The following is a 20,333-nucleotide window of genomic DNA, read 5'->3' on the forward strand; positions in this document are numbered from 1 at the left end:
AATATTACGATACGAGCGTATTTCTTACATATCAGAAGTGGGATACAAGGACAAGTACGTGCCTTAACTCGGTCTATTACGATAATTTACGTGGTAAATATGGGACGCCATAAGTCACGTCGTGAATCGGATCGACACGGCTCAAAACATAGAAGGCACCATTCTTCCTCGTCCTCAACGGACAGTGACAGAGCATGGAGGAATGAACGATCAGAACGTACGGCGCAGAGTTTAGATGGACGGTCGTATTCGAGTCATTCGAGAGGTGCTTGTATTCATAAGGGGGATGAGTTGCTGATTCCCATATTTGACCCCTCGAAGGATGATTTGGTCATCGAAAAATGGATAGAACATGCAGACGATTTGACGACTCTATATGAGTGGGACGACCGAGCGATTATGAAGTTAATTCCAGGACGATTGAAAGGCCACGCACGCCAGTGGTACGATACACGGCCACGATTAGCTATTACATGGAGAGAGATGAAAGAATCATTAAAACAACAATTTCGTAAGTCCGTTCCATTTAACATCCAACGGTGCGTTCTGCGCAACATCGCGACGCGAACGAACTGTATGCGTACATGACGACGTTAGACAACCTGCCACAAAAAGAGAATAAGAATAAAGTTGCCGCGAACGCCAAAGCTAATAGGAAAGATCGATTTTCAAAAACGCCATCCGCAAACCAATCACACGTCGGTAAAGATGAGAATACTAAATCGCCGGATGATAAGGTTACCGCAAACAATCGAATCGAGTGTTATAATCGCGGGAAGGTCGGCCACATCGCTAAAAAAATGTCGCATGCCACGCGTAGAGTGTGAGAAATGTAACCGGTTGGGACATCGTGCTGAGAAATGCTCGATAAAGAAGGACGTGAATGCAGTACCGTTAGTGACGACGTAATATAACGGTGCGTAGGTCTGATACGGAAATTAGGGACTGCGTTACATTTTCGATTAAAGATTTAGGAAAAACGGACACTGCTTCGTTGAGTATCCGTTGTACATTTACGCATGCCACTTGGTTTGTCTAATGCATCTGCAGTTTTCAGAGACCAATGGATAAGGTGTTGGTCGATCTGAAAAATTCAATAGACTTCCCACATTTGGATAGTGTGATCATACCGTCCAATAACGGAGAGGAGGTTATGACGACGACTAACGACGACCGGGGCTCAGATCGATCCCATATGATCCCGTCGTCTGATTCGCGAGACGGATAGAAAACGGCAGCCGGTGTTTACACTGTTCACGGCCTTCAAAGGCAGACGACGACGACGGCGACAATGTTCGAGGGCGCGGCGCGACAACGCGGACGGCCGCATCCGCGAGGTCACGCAAGAGCGACAAGAGGATCGAAGAGCGGTAATAGCACTATCGTCGTCGGCTCGAGTCGAGTGCGCGTTGGTACACACTATGCGATTTCAATTATTAAGGAAAATCAACGCGATAGCGATATGATTTTCACGATCGAATCTTATTCAGGCTCGGACTTGTGACAACGAGCTTTTACGTCAAACGGAGTTTTGTCCTTACGAGGCTGCGAGCCGCGAACAAGAACCGCGGAGAAAGGCAGAATATGTTTAAATTAGCCACTAATAGTCGAAGCGGCTGGTCAGAAAGACGAATTATGACGCATTTTTATGCGAGAAAGCAGCTTAAGATTAATGCGCGAGTTAGATACGAGGGAAAAAGGATTTTATTCTTGAATTTAGGATCTTAGCTTTTACGAATCTAGATTTTACGGCATCAGATAAGTTTGGCTGTTTATTATAATTACGGTACGGCTTGAGAAATGTTTTATTTTCAAGATGAAATATTATTGCGACACGCGTGAACAACGTACGTTAAATTGCGTGCTCTTCAGTCGTCTTAAATGATACAAGTTTAAGTGAGCGCGTGGATTTAATTGAAATCTTTAGTAGGTATTAGTAGTAACGCTTTTCAGTTCCAGTTTCCAGGTTAATGACGTTTAAAAAAAAAAAAAGAAAGAGAGAACGTATGACATGATACAGTGTACCTAACTGTGTATATGGTATTCGAGTCTAATTCAGTAAATTGATAGATGGAGTACCTTATTGGAAAATCTATTATACCTCATCAAATTTTTCGAATACTCAAGCTCACGATGCAACGTAGTATCATTTTGCACTTTATTATTTTGAAGTTGATAAACGTAGGGATTCGTCTGAACGATTGATACACGTATATTTATTTTAGCACGACAAGGTTGTATATATAACATTCAGGAATCTATTATATATTACGGTACGATAGATTTTCGAATAAATAAGAAAAGAGAATATCCATTGGATTACGCATGAAACGTGATCCACTTACATAGATTATCTCCGATTATCTGATAACAAGTATGTAACGTGTACAGAGCATTTTAAAGAAAAGGATTTAGAAAGGAGCGAACGCGACATTTGCTCACGACGCGGCGACAACTTTGACTAAATATATTTGCTACCCAAGTTTCGCTGTTTAATAATAGCAGTCAGCTATAAAGATCATCTATATTTCGACTTTCAAATGATTCTTTGGAGATTATTTAAATTAAACAAACAGGAATAAATATAGTTTAGTCTTGCTAAATGTGTATTCACGAAAATGCCGACTTAGCAAACGTAGCCGCGAGAACGTAAAGGGTAAAAGGTATTGATTACGTAACTAAGATTGACGCATAATGATTGAGTTGTTAACCAGTCTCGTTGGTTACCGTATTTGGCAGGTCAGATGTATATATAACAGGGGAGCGACGCATACGCAACGTTGACGTCACGAGCGTGAATCGCCGACAGGGTCGACTGATCGCGGGTCTCACGCTACGCAAATTATCTAGAGATAATTAGGCGAACGGGCCTAACGGTTAAGCTTAAGTAACGTGTTCAACGTTCCATGTAACGTTAGATGCGAATTGAAGAAATTATCGTTTGAAAATGAGCCGCAAGCATAATAAGTTCTTTTGTATTGGTAGACGCTTTTATCAAACTTATGATTGTAGAGCCGGTAAAGCATCAAAAGACATTGGTTGAAGTCCTGACTAAGCTTATTTATCTGTTTGGAGTCCCAAGCAGGATCATAAGTGACAGAGAAACCGATTTTACGTTCCAGGCATTCCGGATGTTTTGCGACAACTACGGAATTAAGCATGTGCTAAATGTAGTAGCAACCCCACGAGCCAACGAGCAGTGTGAGCGATAATCGGACGCTCATACAGGCGTTGGCAACCACGACGGCCGGGCAGGATGCCCGTGATTGGGACACCGTTGTTAAGCAAGTGCAGAGCGCGCTGAACACGGCCCATAATAAGGGCATTAATAATGCCACTCCATTAAAGGCACTTATGGGATACGACACTAGGAGCGCTGTGGAAGCACCGTTGCTATCCCAAATCCAGGATGTGGTGGATTGTTTGGATTTGATTGAGATATGGACTGATCTCTTTTGAGTCACTTAATACGGACTGATCTCTTCTGAGTCAGTTAATACGGACTGATTTCTTCTGAGTCAGTTAATACGGACTGATCTCTTCTGAATCAGTTAATACGGACTGATCTCTTCTGAATCAGTTAATACGGACTGATCTCTTCTGAGTCAGTTAATACGGACTGATCTCTTCTGAGTCAGTTAATACGGACTGATCTCTTCTGAATCAGTTAATACGGACTGATCTCTTCTGAATCAGTTAATACGGACTGATCTCTTCTGAGTCAGTTAATACGGACTGATCTCTTCTGAGTCAGTTAATACGGACTGATCTCTTCTGAATCAGTTAATACGGACTAATCTCTTCTGAGTCAGTTAACACGGACTGATCTCTTTTGAGTCAGTTATTACGGATTGGTCTCGTTGAGTCGGTTAACACGAGTTAGCCGTACCCGAGCCAATTAATACGAACTAGTTTAGAGTCAACACCCGACACTCTAAAATAACTTTTGAGTCAATTAGTATGGTTTGGTCTCGTTGAGTCGGTTAACACGAGTTGGCCGTACCCGAGCCAATTAATACAAACTAGTTTAGAGTCAACACTCGACACTCTAAAATAACTTTCGAGTCAGTTAGTATGGTTTGGTCTCGTTGAGTCGGTTAACACGAGTTAGCCGTACCCGAGCTAATTAATAAGAGCTAGTTTAGAGTCAACACACGACACTTTAAAACAACTGTCACGACGATTACTATTGGAGTAATGGCGATCACTTTGATCAACATCAGTAAATAAAAGGAGTACAGTCAAGCTGTCCGGACGATGTACGAAAGGAGACAGAGAACAGACAATTAGCAGCAACCAGGCCTCTGGCACTCGGTAGTTTTACGTGACCCCCTTAATGTCCGAGATCCGCTAGGGGCGCTGGCAGTAACTTGGTCCGCTAAGATGGCTGCTCTGGCTGCAGTCTTTGCACCTGCGAGCCCTACATAACCCTACATAACGCACGTGACGCGATAGCTCAAACAAACGGTCAGTTGACACGGTATAAATAGTTTGCCATACCCGTTCGGAAAAGCGTAGGTTCGTTTCTCGGGGCGCGCGTTACTCGTCTGAGCTAAATCTGGTGATTTATACATGATATCGGGGAATCGATATCGCTCTTGCTCGAATTTGCCTCTCGGGGTGGTATTTTGCCTCTTAATTATATATTGTACACGCGAGATACGGTGTAATCGGTCCTACGTGCGATTGTTCCGTCAACGCCGCCTGATCAGTGTGACTTGATGTGACTTGGTGACTGTTGATCAGTGTTGATCTATATTGATCTGTATCAATCTGTATATCAGTGTATATGCGCATCATGCCACATTGCATAGCACCAGGATGTACTTTTGGATATAAATCGAATCCAGAAGTAATACATTTTTTCGCTGTGCCTAAAGATCGAAGTATAATAAATTTGTGGCAAAATGCTATACGAAGAAAAGACTTTGTGGTTTGGTCAGGACAGTTTCTTTGCGAGAAACATTTTTTGGCTGAGGATATACTGTGGAAGCGAGAACTTAGAGATTCTGATGGACAAGTGCTCGGCGTTGTAAGTTGTAAGCAAAATATTTTGTTATCTATTTAACTCAATAATACAGTTTATATAATCTTTACCTACTAGTCGTATTATAAACAACCGAGGTTGCGAAAAGGGACCGTGCCATCGCAATTTCCGTGGACAGAAATTTCCATACCGCTGCAAGACACATCGCTTCAAGAAACAGCACAGAATCCAGTGCATGACGTCTCACAGCATTGTATTCAAGAAAATTTACAAGAAGCAATGTCAGATGAGCCACCTAAATTCTCTTTTACCGATTTGGTAGCTTGTACTACATTGCGAGTACCAGTAAACTGGAGCAGACGTACCGTAATCTGTGATGGAATTAAAATTGAGTCATTTGTGACTGTAACGTGTATAAAAATTGAAAACAATTTTGTCACTGTAAATATAAAAGAACTCGTGGTGCAAGAAAACTTAAATCTCAAAATTAATATAATGTGCAAACCTTTTGACGCTACCAGTTTTGGTATTTGCAGTGACACAATAATAAGTAGTATTGAAGACGTAGAAACTACATTAAACACTTTGGAATTATGGAAAATTTGTTGTGGAGCGTCTGCTGCAAACAATGTAATTACTTATGGCTCCAATGCAGGCCTCTGGCACTCGCCTATATTTCTAGGTTAAAACGTGACCCCCTTAATGTCCGAGATCCGCTAGGGGCGCTGGTAGTAACTTAGTCCGCTTTGGTCCGTTTAATCCCATGCCGCAACACTTTTCGAAACACAACTGGTGCGCTAAAATATTTTCTACGTAATTCTGCAATTTAGGATTTGCGAATAATGAATGTGTCAAGCTAGAACGAAATAGTATTTTTGTTGTATTTAGTGCTTATAAGTGTAACGGGGATATATATAAAATATATAAAAATATATTTCTTAATTTTTAATGGACAGGATTTAGATTAATAAATAAATGGCACATTGATGTATGCAAATATAAATATTTTTTTTATTTCATGTATAATAGAATTTAGATTCTTTTTTTTTCAACCCACTCTTTTTTATTTGATCTCTATTATATCGTTTTGCGTATTGACGCATACGAGTTTCAACGTACAAACAAATAATAAGTGACATAATTTCTTCTGCATGGTCGATGCATGGAAATGTCATGACTGTGCTTTGCAGAATGTCTGTAATAATTAGCTCTAGAACGTTACTAGAAGTGTGATGCTTTTGAAACGAATGTTCTACATGCCGTAAAAATACGTACAATTTTTCATTGGGAGTAGATAACTGCCTATCACCTGTCAGTTCAAAAAATAATGAAATAGGCTCAGATTGATGTACTGTATTCTCAAATGCTTTCTTACAGACATCGCATTTTGAAAATTGCACAATTCTTTTTGTAATAATACCGGTGCTGTAATAAACTAAACAGTCGACAAATTCTGGCAAAGCATAATCATCCTCAACTGATTCGATGAAATCCCATTCTTCACATTCAATTAAGGAATTCAACCGCTTTTTGATCGATTCACGAATGTCAACTTTCTTACTTGAATCTGTATAAATACTTTTAATATCTGACAAGGAAATAAGAAAATTACGAGGCGCATCTTGATTCGAACAATTTCCACAGGTGGGGGGTTTTAGAATGCTAAATGTGGATAGGATCTTATATAACTGCAGAAAAGTTGGAGTTGCAGGATGATCGTTTGCTCCTCCTGCTTGTCGTATCATACCAAAAAAATTCTAAAAAATGTGGAAAAATGGAAAGAAATGTCAAAATAAATTTTAAACAATATTGTCACTGTAACTGTGCGTGTGTGTGTATGATGCAGAAAATGCAATTCACACACACACACACCCACACCCACACCCACACCCACACCCACACCCACACCCACACCCACACCCACACCCACACCCACACCCGCACCCGCACCCGCACCCGCACGCGCACGCGCACGCACACGCACACACACACACACACACACACACACACACACACACACACACACACACACACACACACACACACACACACACACACACACACACACACACACACACACAATTGTACTTCCATATTATTGTAGAATATTGTTGCATAAAGCAGAACATATGTGAAACATTTGTAAAGATATGTTAATTGATTATACAAAATTTTGTTAACTACGAAAAACAAGAAGGTTGGAACAGTGCTAAGTGTGATAGATAAGAATGAAATAAGTGTCATGTTCAACAATTTGCAAGTACCGACATGAATTTATCGTGATCGTTGAACACATGACTGTGGCAAACCTCAAGTGGATCCTGATTGAGTCTTCCAGTTAGAACGTTGGTAAATTGACACTTTTCGGTCAGATAGCAAACAATATCCATTGTTGACTGTAGGGTCACCCTTAATCCTTCAGCAGTTTGACGAGTTAAAAATGACGACTCAGGAAGTATAGATAGTTGCACCTTTCTTTCCCATTCGTTTAATCGCTGTAAAGCGTCTTCCAGAACCTGAAAAAAAACCAAACATATTATTCGTGTAACATTAATATCAATGTAGTAAAAGAAATAGATAAAAAATTCCTTAAATAATTTTTAGCTATTTTTTTCTTCTATTTGTGCATATTACTTTCTTAACGTGGCACAGAAAATTCAACTGAAGGAAATTTGCAACAGCTAACACAACACACACACACACACACACACACACACACAAGTAAATAATGTCTAGAAATTTACTTTAAAATCGGTGTTGTTCGGTATTAACCCATTTTGTGGCTGCTTTCGATTCAACGCATCAAACATGTCATTTACCCATTCGCAGAAAGCTGCAGTCGGTTCGCAGTCTTCAAATTCTTTAGGGTAATATTTCTTATAATATCGCAGTCCTTTCGCTACAGATTTGCTGAAAAAATCTGGAATAAATATAGTTAAATTGATTTAGATTTTATGAATACCAATAAAGTTGTATATTTCAGAAAACCTGGGCAAATTAAAAAATAAATGTTAGGTTACAAAACAAGTTGTACCTGAACAGCCAGTCGAACTCTCATTTTTGCCGCATTATTCAAATCGAGATGATTTTTGCTGATTTTAGGGCATACCCGATATTCAGCTTGTAAATCCTTGTCTTTAGTGTGCAACATATTGAAATATTTCCAAGAAATTGGCGGTTCGGCAGGGTCTATCTCTACCAGTACAAAAATTTCAAAATAGAATAAGAGAAAGATATATTTATAAATAAATAAATAAATAAATGAAAAAAAAAATATATATATATATATATATATATTTCAATTACTTTCATTTACTCTCTCTTACCTGCAATGTACACTTATTGTACAGGCGGTTTCGAATCGTTTTGATCAGGTGAGGCGTATCAGAAAAAACGTAGACTTTCCGGCCTTCTTCTGTAGGATGTTTAAAGTAATTTTTTACGTTTCCCATTTTTCCTGTAACACCCATTTCCGTCCAAAACTTTCTGTTTGTTGAACCACCATCACATATCACTCCGTGTATATGAGCACCAGCCTTTTCCAGCAATGTAATTGCTTTCACAATTATAAGAGACAGATTTGTTCCTGTCACCGGACCTCTTGATGCAAAAACTGCAATAGGCTGCGTATACTTTGCATGAAGTGCTTGGAACATTAGAACCAATCCATGGTTAGCTTTTTCTGTGACATCAGTCGATTGAAATCCATCCTCACCGAAATCAATAAGACCTTTATATGTCAAATTTTTTGAGTCGACAGAAATACTTTCTCGAGTAGAGATTTCATCAAATAGGATAACTCCATGACGTTCCAAAATTTCTTTTTGCTGAAATGTTGTTTTTAACAGTTCAAAAAATTTAGGATCAAATTCACACGTTGAGTCAATAACAGAAAGGTACCTGTAACAATATAATTATTATTGAAAAGTTGTGAACAATACACACACACAGAACAAAGTGTAATTAATATTTGTTTTCTATTAAACATAATAATAATATGATTTACCTTCAAATAGTACGTACGCATGGTAGAGGCAAGATTTCGTTGCTTCGCAAAAAATTATATGACGTCGGCGACCGCATATGCATCAACATGCACAGGAGCATCCACTCTTCCGAATATTTTCTTCCATATTTATTTTTCGAATTTGCCGATGATAAAATTTCTGTAATTGCAATGCATTGATGTTTTGGTATATTGCTTTTTGCTAGCATTTCATTAAGTGATTGACTATTTATTTTAGCCATAGCTCTCCGACTTTCTTCCAGATTATTTTTCATTTTTAAAGTACTTTTTTGGGCTCATCTTTTGGCTCTAAGAGCTACATGATGTTTCTCTCTTAGTTTAAGAAGCTTCGTTTGCTTTCTCGGAGATAGTGTTAATCGAATTCTTTTACTTTGTTGTTGTTTTTTCATACGAAGTTCTTTTTGTTTCAATGTTCTTTCGAGTCTTTTGCAAAATATGCATTGCAATGCATTGTCAAGAAGTATCTTACATTGTTTATGTCGTACAGTGCCAATACTATCAACATAAGTGACATTGGAGCAGCAACTAAGGCGATCGTTAGCAGGGGATGTCTGAGGACAAACATCAAAGCAGGAAGGCCGAATGTAAGAAAATGCTGGCTATGGGCACGCGAAGGTGTCCAGGAAGGAAAAATCAGCAGAAGCGCGCCAGCGGGACGGCGGCGTAACGGAAGGACGACGAGTGGGGAGGCCCTGCGGAGGAGGGGCGCCTTAGCGTGTTCAGACGTGTTCTGGCGAACGGTTGATACGAACGTAGTAGAGTCTAATGTTCTAGCGAAAGTACCGCGATTGTTGACAAACGAATATTACGATACGAGCGTATTTCTTACAGACGATGCGTTACGTTACATTTATAAATATTTATTTAAATATATGTATATATGTATGTATGTATGTATGTATGTATGTATGTATGTATGTATGTATGTATGTATGTATGTATATTATATAGGGTGTTCGAAATAAAAGTAACCACCCGAATAGGGGGGGTAGATTGAGTCAAACTGAAAAGAAAAGTCTCGTACCATTTTGCAAAATTCGCAATAGTTAACGAGTTATTAAATAAAACGTCTGAGCGAATGAGCGCACAAGGAGCGATAGAGGCGGGCCTCCGCGGCGGCTGGCTGGGCTGGCACGGTGCCCGGCGCGCGGCGTGCGGTGGGGGTCGAGAGACGAGCGGCGAGCGGTGCGCGGCGCGGCGCGGCGTACGTCGAGCGACAGATGTTATACACTGCGGCGAAAAAGTATTAGAGCCAGCCCATACTAAACTTACGATAATTCTTTCGCGTAAACGAGATTTTGTAATAACTTACAATAATTTACTACGCGTAAACGAGTGAATTATCGTAAGTTACTACAGAAGTAACGCGCTCGCGTAAACGTAGTAACAGTAGGTAGCACACGTATTGCATAGGCATAGCCGTATAATAGCGTCTTACGCCTTAGATAATATTAATTAGTTTAGCTTGAATTATGTGTAATAGAAACATTTAATTTTAGTAAATTTAATTATTTTGCATGTCAAAGTTTACGAGGTTTACCACAAGCTTTACTTTAACTTTTGGGTAATTATGCAGTATAGGGGAAGCACCTCCGATGACCTTGACTTTGACATATGTTGTCAAGGTCACCCTCCTGAGTGACCTTCAGAAGGTTTTAGCCGTCGCTCGTTTTTTATTAAAAAGTTATTAACAAAAAAAGGTTTGGCGACCTCACCGATTTCAATGACCTTGATATATGTTGTCAAGGTCATGACCACGAGTGACCTTCAGAAGGTTTTAGCCGTCGCTCGCTACTCGTTAAAAAGTTATTAACAAAAAAAGTTTGGAAAATATAGGATATATAGGTGCATATATAGGTTAGTTGACGCGCTTTAAACACTTAAATACTTTTAAAGCGCGTCACTAACCTACATAGGTACGATTTACTGCTTTAAATGTTGTGTTTTGGTAAAACAGCGATTTTTTCGCAAAATAAAGTATTCTCTGTTTTAACAAAAAAATTTCAATTTATCAACAATTTACTGCTTTAAATGTTGTGTTTTGGTAAAGCAGCGACTTTCTCGCGAAATAAAGTATTCTCTGCTTTAAAGAAAAACGTAATATTAGTCGTTTATGCCTCTCAGTACTTAAAATAACTGCTATATTTTCGAAAAATTTTTTGTTTATGACTTTTTAATGAAAAACGAGCGACGGCTAAAACCTTCTGAAGGTCACTCAGGAGGGTGACCTTGACAACATATGTCAAGGTCAAGGTCATCGGAGGTGCTTCCCCTATACTGCATAATTACCAACTTTTGTTTATGTTAGAATAACTTTAATGGTGCGTGTCCACCTGCGAGTAAAACTCTCGAGAGTAGCTCTCGAGATTGATTCTCGCAAATGGACATATTCCTAAAGAGTACCTATAACGGAGAATGAATCGCAGCTCTCGGCGAGCGAACTTTTCAAGACCTAGTCGCAAATCGACACGACGTTATTTTACTCTCGGAGATCAGCTCGCCAAGCTCGAACGCTGTTCGTATTTTGAGAGCTACATATATGATGACACAAAGGAACTTATTGAATAATGCGGAAATCATGAACCATTGTAGAATACTACTGTGACAGAAATAAAAGTTTTTTTAATTTTTATGTTTTGCGAATAAAGTGCGAAAAATTCATAATTTAAAGAATTAGATAATAATATTTTTTCTTACTACCTCGGTCGAAAGTACGTACTTTCGGCCCCGGTTCCACGGCAGAAAGTCTCATTTTTATGCCTTGGTTAAACTACATGCGCGCCATCTAGAATAGCGGGAGTAAAAACTTAGTTGCGTGCACTGGCACTCAATATATGACAAGATCCCTACCACAATATTACCACAAACCCAATTCACATCGCCCCAACCTCTACTTTTACTTTCACTCGTATAACCTAAAAATTTGTTTACAGTTAGTCAATGATAATTTATTAGTAAATTCTATTCAGAAAGTGATTGTGATTAGTGTAATAAAAATAAAAATAAAAAAATGCACGAACCATCATCTGGCGAGTCAACAGATGAGGAAGAAGTCACCAAAAACTTTGATGCGGAAGCACAATTGATAGTGCAAACTGACACCTTGCCTGCCCCCGACCAGCAGCACTCGCTTCGCTCGTGCCGCAAATGTCGGGGCAGGCATCAATATCTTCAACACACACATGTCATTCTTCCGTACTTTCGACCAGGCAGCAAGAAAAATAGTATACACTACACGGGCAGAAAGTTTGAGAGCCCTGAACTGCGCGCCATCGTGCTCGAGGCGAAGCCGAGAGGACGCCCCATGTGCGAATTTCAAAAAGGCTCAGTGCTGGGTTGGTACTGGTGCCAGAATTACCAGTACTGGCTGACGATTCTGGGCCAGTACAAGCTAAGATCAGGATCATTACTGAGACAATGTCGGAATGATAACACGGGTCCCAGTCTTGGCGCCAACTTTGGCCCGACACAGAGTACTAGTACGGGGACAACACTGATTGCCAGTATTAGGCCAACTTTTGGCGTCAACTTTGGCCCGACACAGAGTACTAGTACGAGGACAACACTGATTGCCATATCACTCGCGGCGTGCCGCGGTCGTTACCTCCGGTGCCGCTCGAGCAAAAAGCTTTCTAAATCCCCTTGCGGCGTGTTGCTTTCGCGCGATTGTTACCTCCGGTCCCGAGCGAAAATTTTCTAAGTCGACCCAATACGTCCCCAGTACTGAGTCGACTTTCGACCGTAGATCAATATCATTTTTGGCCTTATACACGGTCAGTACTGAGACGAGACTCGCCTCGGAACAAAATATGATTGGGAAACGATGCTCCCCGCATCGACTTCGTCGTACGTGCCTCTTTCGTGTACGTTATCCACAAACGTTTTACACATTCGTACGGACAAGCGAAACGCGTTTGCACGTCTGTACGTATCGCTCGTGTCGCTCGGCTCGCCGAGCGCACCGAACCTTTATAGTACCCAACCGGCCGGCCGAACGATCGGCGACACACGGTCTTACGCACGGTCGCTTACGGGCGCCGGAGGCGAGACGCGAAGCGAGACGAATGACACCATAATTCGGGGTACTTGTAACCGAGAGGCACGAACGCGGTCGTTACCTCCGGCGTGGGCTCTAGCGAAAAGTTCCCTCGCGGCGTGTTGCTTCCGCGCCGCGGTCGTTACCTCCGGCGCTGCTCGAGCAAAAAGTTAAGTCCCCTCAAGGCGTATTGCTTCCGCGCCGCGGTCGTTACCTCCGGCGCTGCTCGAGCAAAAAGTTAAGTCCCCTCAAGGCGTATTGCTTTCGCGCGGTTGTTACCTCCGGTCCCGAGCGAAAATTTTCTAAGTTGACCCAATATATCCCCAGTACTGAGCCGACTTTCGGCCGTAGATCAATATAATTTCTGGCCTTATACACGGTCAGTACTGAGACGAGACTCGCCTCGAAACAGAATATGGTTGTATGGGAGTACTGGTCACCGAGACTGGCACAGATCTAGCGGTTTATCCGTACTGGGGCAGTACCACTCATCAAGTCTTGGCAGCCAATATTGTGCCACTTCTGGGCCATGCGGACAACTCTGGCAGAAGTCCGACATTCGCACATGGGTATATATATATATATATATATATATATATATATATATATCCAGCAAAAAATGCAACAGCACTTTGATCATATTTATTTAGTGCCTCAACGTTTTCTGCATTTTCCACATTATCGTATTCTGCAAGAAGTTGCAAATCTTCCATAAATGTTTCATCTTCAGAACTACCGTCACATTGTATGACAGTATGATTTGCATTCTATGAATTTTCTAACGTTTTAACAAGATAACTCGGTGAGTTAATAAGAGACTCAAGGCATTGAACATTGCCTTTATCAGTTGTTGGAATATATCCCGTAGATATTATTGGGTTTAAATATTTTATAAAAATATTTGTATTTTTGCATTCATATGATTTGCATTCTATGAATTTTCTAACGTTTTAACAAGATAACTCGGTGAGTTAATAAGAGACTCAAGGCATTGAACATTGCCTTTATCAATTGTTGGAATATATCCCGTAGATATTATTGGGTTTAAATATTTTATAAAAATATTTGTATTTTGTACTGTAACCTCTGTAATTCTTCATGATTCACTCTTTTATTTTATTGAAAATAAACTTTATATTTAAATATAAATAAAATTTTTTGTTAAAAACTTATGTTCAAATATTTTAATTTTCTGTGCTATGAATTTTTTTTATTAGTTTAAAATAAGTCGAATATAAAAATTAATAAATCGCATCAAAGTACGACGAGATAACAGAATCTATCCGCAGTAAAGTGTATGTATACATTCGTGGCTCGTTGTCGCATACAGCGACGGCGGCTAATCTCTGCCGTAGCGGAAAGATTAGGCTTTCCGCACAAGAAATTCGTAACACGTTACATTATATTAAGTGTCGATCATATATTTTAAATATGTCCGTAAACTTGGAGTTATGCTAACGTACAGAGAAATCCGTAATGTAACACACTTTTATTTCGTGTAAAGCTGTTTCCCGCCGGTTGTCAAGGCAAGGACGTTTGGCCGCCGAACTCGCCGGATTTGATCACCCGATGGACTTTTCCGTGCGGTTTATCTTGAAGATTTCTAGATCTTCGCTTATTTAAATAGTTTAAATCAACGGAGTCCCTCAAAGTGACTGCGATGTGCCTGCATGGAATGAAATTATCATCCGGCAGTGCGCAACCATCATGACAAATTTTTTTAAGTGGGTTCGAATATGTATTAAAACCAGAGAAAACAATATTAAGCATTTATTGTAATTTTCTTTGTTTAATTTTATTATTAATTTTCTAGTAAAGTTTAATGGTTTTGTTTAAAATGTAGATGTTTTATTTATAATTATACCGATTTGCAACTGCTTAACGTTTTCAAAAAAATTCCGAGAACTTTTATGTTACCCTGTATAATTTCGTTGCAACTATAATAATGTATCATCTACCCATATTTAACCGCGCATAAGAATCATGCTACATGCTACGCGCTGAATCTCTATCGCCTTATCATTCCTCTTTTATAATTATATTTTCTAAATTAAACAACATATTCTGTCAACATGTAATTCATCCATAGCTATAGTTTCCCATGCTTCAGACACCGTTGAAGCCGACCGGAGAGACCGATTGTCCAACATGCCAAAAATCATGTCGGATATTTCAAAAGGCAGCTGCCTAATGATATCCAATTTCTTTTGTACAAATACATCAAAATATGAAATAATTCTCCTAAAGGCTTCCATTGCTCCTGATCTGTGACCTGTAGCCTTCGAGAGCCTAAAAGATAATGATAGCTCCGCAGTCGATGCTGCTATTTATACCCCTTTCCCTATCCGTCACCTGGCTACCCCGAAAATGGCGCGTTCTAATTGGCTGCCCTCTCCCCACCCCACTCCCCCACTCACCCCACCCCCTCCCCCCGCCATGACGGAGAAATCATTTTCTTTCCGGCACTCGTACCGATCATACATCACGAGCAATGGAAGCCTTTAGGAGAATTGTTAATTAATATTTTGATATAGATATTTATACAAAAGAAATTCGATATCATCAAACAACTGCCTTTTGAAATATTTTAAAATATCCAGCATGATTTTTGTTCGATGTGACCGATCTCTGCGGTCGGTTTCGAAGATTTCTGAAAGATGAAAAACGATATGTATGGACGAGCGGAAATGCAGACTCCGGGTTACGAAACCAAATGTAATACAATCTGTAAAATATCGCCATTTTATAAGATACATTAGAATTTTGACGTTCAAAATGAATGAACGAAACGGCAGGCTATTAAGGTAGACCTAGAGTCCTGGGTAGACCTAGATCGTTGTCGCAATTACGCACACATATGTCTATTTCAAACATAAGGGAAGCAAAAAATTAAAAGCATACGGTCGAAGAAATTTTCGCTTTTGAATATTGTGATAGAGAATAATTGTAAATAGCTTATATTCACGATATAATTAAATGTTTTAAACGTCACACGTACGGTAATCCCTGATCTAACATATGTTCTTTTAATGCGTCATCACGCCCGGATAGCAATAACGCTGTTCTGTATCGTCGTAAATTTTCTACGATTTACGTCGTGGTTTTATATGTTATTTATTTCTCTACTCAAATACAAGTTTACATGTCCGTACACGTTGAGATGCACTATAATGCGCTCGTGATCTCGCGACACCGCGTCTAATGCACGCACTCGTGACAACGTCTCGACGTCGTTTCGGGATCGCGTTTATGCTCGGATCGCGACAACGCCTCAGAAACGACTCGGATCACGACTGCTCTTCGAATGAATTTACGAAATTGTGTTCGATTGTGGACTATGTCCTTCGACCGTCTCTGACTAACTGACTCATTTTCCGCGGTATCCGCACCCTCCGCTCCTGCGTTGTTGAAATATTAAATTTTCTCGATTGGTGGATCCTAGATCCGCCCACTGATTCGCTCGTCCCGATCAATCAAGCTATTCGTCAACCGCTATGACTTGTTTTGATGTGAAAGAGACGGAGATAGCGGAAGCCACGGACCGAGATCACAAGCGCCGAAAACGTCTGATATTATGCCGCCTTATAATTATATTAATATTGTGCATGTGTGCACATAAGTGTAATATTACAATCGCATGTTCGCATATTCGTATATTCGCGTAGTCGTGCACGACCGCAACAAACGCTGTAATGTTAATGAATATTTTAAGAATGAAAGACTTGTTGAGAGACTTTCGCTTATAAAATAAGAATCAATTATTTAAAATAAATTAACATTTATATATTTGCACATGACATATTATAACTCTTCTTTTTCCCTTTCTCCCTCTTTATTTCTCTCTCTTTCCCATCTTTTAAATTGTAACATTGAATGTGTACAAATATTCTTACAATAAAGTTAATATGCTACTACAATACTATAACGCCAAGTAGACGTTTCAATATTAGTACAGATTTGTAAAACTAATTTTATTAATACTTTTGATGGAGTAAGGTTTCGAGATTTCAGAATTAATTGTACAAAATTATCTTTTTAAAAAAATTAAAAAAAAAAGGCGCCACGTATATGTTGTTAAACAACACACAAGTGATAGTAGCTTTAATATTTTTCTTAATAAATAAATTGTTATATCACAAAGTTGTGTTACCTTATTCAACCTAAGTAACATGTATTTAAAAAAAAATGCATGCAATCTTTAAATTGCGCCAATTACAAAGAGAATAATTGTATATTTTAAATAATTGTATATTTTACAAAAAAATAATCCTGCGGAGGCTAAAAATTAAAAATTAATTAATTTTAAAATTAATTTAAAATTTTTGGTCTTTGTAAATTATTTTTAGAATTAATTTTAAAATTAATTCAATTTTTAACCACCCTATAATATCCATATATTCTTAGCTACATATTATGTAATTTATTACGTATAAGTTTAATTATATCCAATTTTAAGAAATGAAGTTTAACTTCTCAATTTTATTTTTTGTTAAATGTCATTTAATTTATGGCATTATAATTTTCAAAATATTTCAAGTTATGTTTAGTTTCTACCTTCCCGTATTTCTATTCGTATATTTTCCTGCTTGCCCGTATTTTTATTTCTGCGTACCTATTCGCGTAATCCTACCTACTTGTATTCTTATTTACTTATACAAATGTGAAGTAAAATCATAAATATACAATGGATACCTAATTGTGTCCCTAATTGTGTGTTGGTTAAATCTATCGGGATCATTTAACCACAATTATGCAAAATATGGAAAATGTCGAGCAATAATTTGAAAGATACGAACGCTCGCAATTTAATTAGCTTTCAATCGTAATGTGATAATTGCATACTATGTCTCAGAAGGTCAGAAGTATGCATACCTACCTTATTATATTTATATATAGAATGGAACATTATATTTAAACAATTAAATACTTTTAAAGCGCATCACTAACCTACATAGGTTAATGACGCGTTTCTAACAATTAAATATTTTTAGTCATTTTGAGCAAAAACGCTTTAATTGAGCCTTCCCAGATAACAATTCGTGCGGGGTCATATTGCCTTCACGGCGTGATTATCACACCGTGCATGCACGAACGCATCATGCTCGCTTCACGAAGTGATTTTGGCATACGTGCGCGTATAGAAGGTCGCACTATGCCATCACGTGTGATTACACGTGTGATGGTACAGTGATTACGCACACGTGATGGGATAGTGATTACACACACGTGATGGCATATTGAACACACACATGATGATATAGTGCGATCTTTTACGATTAATATATAATTGATGATGAATTTATAATATTTATCGTAAAAGATCGCACTACATATAAAAATAATATTTAAATATCAGATAAAATGGCAAAAACGTTACAAATACGTATAAATTCGGGTACGTATGCCAAAATCACTTCGTGAAGCGAGCATGATGCGTTCGTGCATGCACGGTGTGATAATCACGCCTAAGCGACCCCGCGTGCTTTCATTGTTCGCCCGCCTACGTGACTCGCTTGGCAGCAGCGGCTGGATTGTCATTTGTCGTCCTTCGTAATCCGAATGTCCTCGCGGTAACATTTCGCGTGCTCCGCGTGCTCTGTATCCCGCGAGTGCTTAAACAATATAAGTTCCCGTGTACCCATTTCTGCCTTCACGGGCCATCCACGCCTTCCTGGCTTATCCTCGAGCCTTGCCTATCCGTCTGGCGGTGTGAATTTTGAATCCACCGCCATAATCGACCGGCCGGTCGCGCGCGGACACGCCTGTCCGCGTCTCGCCATTCGCCCCTCGTCGCCGACGTAAGGAGGAGGATCGAGCTAATCGCTAATCGATCAACGCCAGTTGCGTGAGGTTAGTAGGATTATTTATATAAATATATATATACGACGATCGGTTACATATACGAAGAGGCATTCTTATATACTCGTTTTGCTCGGTCTTGCTCGATACTAAAATTAAAGAAAATAGAAAAGAGATAAATAACTATTATTACTATTATTGATTGCAGATTTACTATTATTGATTGATTGACTTATCCTCGAGCTTTTGCTATAATAATAATTGTTAGACCGCATAACCATCATTTGAAATAATTAATTATTCTTGACATTGCTATAATTTGAATATTTGACAACGTAGTCTACAACTCCGCTGCTGCACATCGTATCGGTGAGTCATGAATCATATTTTATTTGAAGTAATGGATCTTTGAAAATTGTATCGAATTTGTATCGAATTACATGTATATATAAAGCCTTGTGTACACGATACTAGAAATCGGTCCGAGTTTCGGTTTAAACCAATGAAACTGCTGCTTTTCTGTAAGAGCTGCAAGTTGATTGGCTTAAACCAAAACTCGGACCGATTTCTAGTATCGTGTACACAAGGCTTAATATATGGTTAGATATATGTTGACGTGTGTATCAGGTTAAGAATATAAGAATATTACACGTAAAAATGTCATGTCTCATAAATATCCACTGCCTTGAAATGGAAATGGAAAATGTTAGTATATTGAAAGATAAAGTTAACACAAGTTATCTTTTACCAATAAAAGTGCATAACAAGACCGATATCGAAGACGAAACATTTTATCTGCCTGCAGAACAAACTGCGAATAGAAATAACATGGATAATTTCAATTTGGATGACACAGAAAACAAGCCACTTAAGAAAAAGAGGTAACTGGATAAGTTTAATGTGTAAATATTACTTAACAATTGTGGTAATGTAAGTTGCTTTTATGTATCTAATGAAAACATTGTTTACAGATGGTCAAAAAGGAAGGACATTCCAAAGCAGCTTAACATGCGATGTAAAGCTGACAGAGCAAAGTTAAAGGGCCAGGATTGCTGGGAATGCAGAGAAGTAATGCAATATTAATAGTATATAGTTATATAAGATATATTAATATATATATATATATATATATATAACACACATATAAAGAAAAATAAAAAAATATAAATATTTTTGTCATAAAAAAGTAATTTATGATATTTGATTTTTAGTATTACAAGATGTTGTCATTGTCAGAAGAAGAAATACAAAAACGGAAGAATCAATGCTCGCGACATCGACGCCAATATGAGCGACCAAATACACCAGAAGGTATAATATTTTATTTAATATAATATTTTATTTGATTATCACTTTTTTCTGTTATATATATATATATATATATATATATATATATATATATAATATATATATATATAATAAATATAATTTTTTTAAAGGTTTTTGGGATCCGGAGTTTCCGGATGAGACATTATCATACACTT

At 38.6% G+C, this 20,333-nt stretch overlaps 2 protein-coding genes across 3 annotated transcripts; both read left to right on the forward strand.

Annotated features, from left to right (window-relative positions):
- Positions 1 to 981: 981 nt before the first annotated feature.
- Positions 982 to 5,977, forward strand: LOC143901930 (uncharacterized). The gene is made up of 2 exons (XM_077414562.1): positions 982 to 5,032; positions 5,105 to 5,977. The coding sequence occupies exons 1-2, from the start codon at positions 4,790 to 4,792 to the stop codon at positions 5,672 to 5,674; spliced, it is 813 nt and encodes a 270-aa protein (XP_077270688.1). The 5' UTR covers positions 982 to 4,789; the 3' UTR covers positions 5,675 to 5,977.
- A 7-nt stretch (positions 5,978 to 5,984) lies between these two features.
- Positions 5,985 to 20,220, forward strand: LOC143901929 (DNA endonuclease RBBP8-like). Of its 2 annotated transcripts, XM_077414560.1 has the most exons (4): positions 5,985 to 5,991; positions 19,672 to 19,730; positions 19,821 to 19,917; positions 20,061 to 20,220. In XM_077414560.1, exons 2-4 carry the CDS (start codon positions 19,678 to 19,680, stop codon positions 20,181 to 20,183), a joined length of 273 nt encoding a protein of 90 aa, XP_077270686.1. In that variant the 5' UTR covers positions 5,985 to 5,991; positions 19,672 to 19,677; the 3' UTR covers positions 20,184 to 20,220. The 2 variants fall into 2 exon arrangements, with proteins under 2 accessions (XP_077270686.1, XP_077270687.1); XM_077414561.1 differs by lacking the exon at positions 5,985 to 5,991 and having other exon boundaries at positions 19,655 to 19,730.
- The last annotated feature ends 113 nt before the right edge of the window (positions 20,221 to 20,333 follow it).

The sequence above is a fragment of the Temnothorax americanus genome, unplaced genomic scaffold, assembly GCF_048541705.1.
Source record: "Temnothorax americanus isolate GAGA-0224 unplaced genomic scaffold, ASM4854170v1 Scaffold37, whole genome shotgun sequence".
NCBI classification, from domain to species: domain Eukaryota; kingdom Metazoa; phylum Arthropoda; class Insecta; order Hymenoptera; family Formicidae; genus Temnothorax; species Temnothorax americanus.

What these genes read in the sequence shown, in the direction of transcription:
- LOC143901930 (XM_077414562.1), top strand. Translation starts at nt 4,790, where the DNA reads ATGCGCATCATGCCACATTGCATAGCACCAGGATGTACTTTTGGATAT. An exon ending in ATGGACAAGTGCTCGGCGTT is followed by an intron (nt 5,033 to 5,104) that starts GTAAGTTGTAAG and finishes TTTACCTACTAG; the next exon opens with TCGTATTATAAACAACCGAG.
- LOC143901929 (XM_077414560.1), top strand. Translation starts at nt 19,678, where the DNA reads ATGGATAATTTCAATTTGGATGACACAGAAAACAAGCCACTTAAGAAA. An exon ending in AAGCCACTTAAGAAAAAGAG is followed by an intron (nt 19,731 to 19,820) that starts GTAACTGGATAA and finishes CATTGTTTACAG; the next exon opens with ATGGTCAAAAAGGAAGGACA. An exon ending in ATTGCTGGGAATGCAGAGAA is followed by an intron (nt 19,918 to 20,060) that starts GTAATGCAATAT and finishes TTTGATTTTTAG; the next exon opens with TATTACAAGATGTTGTCATT.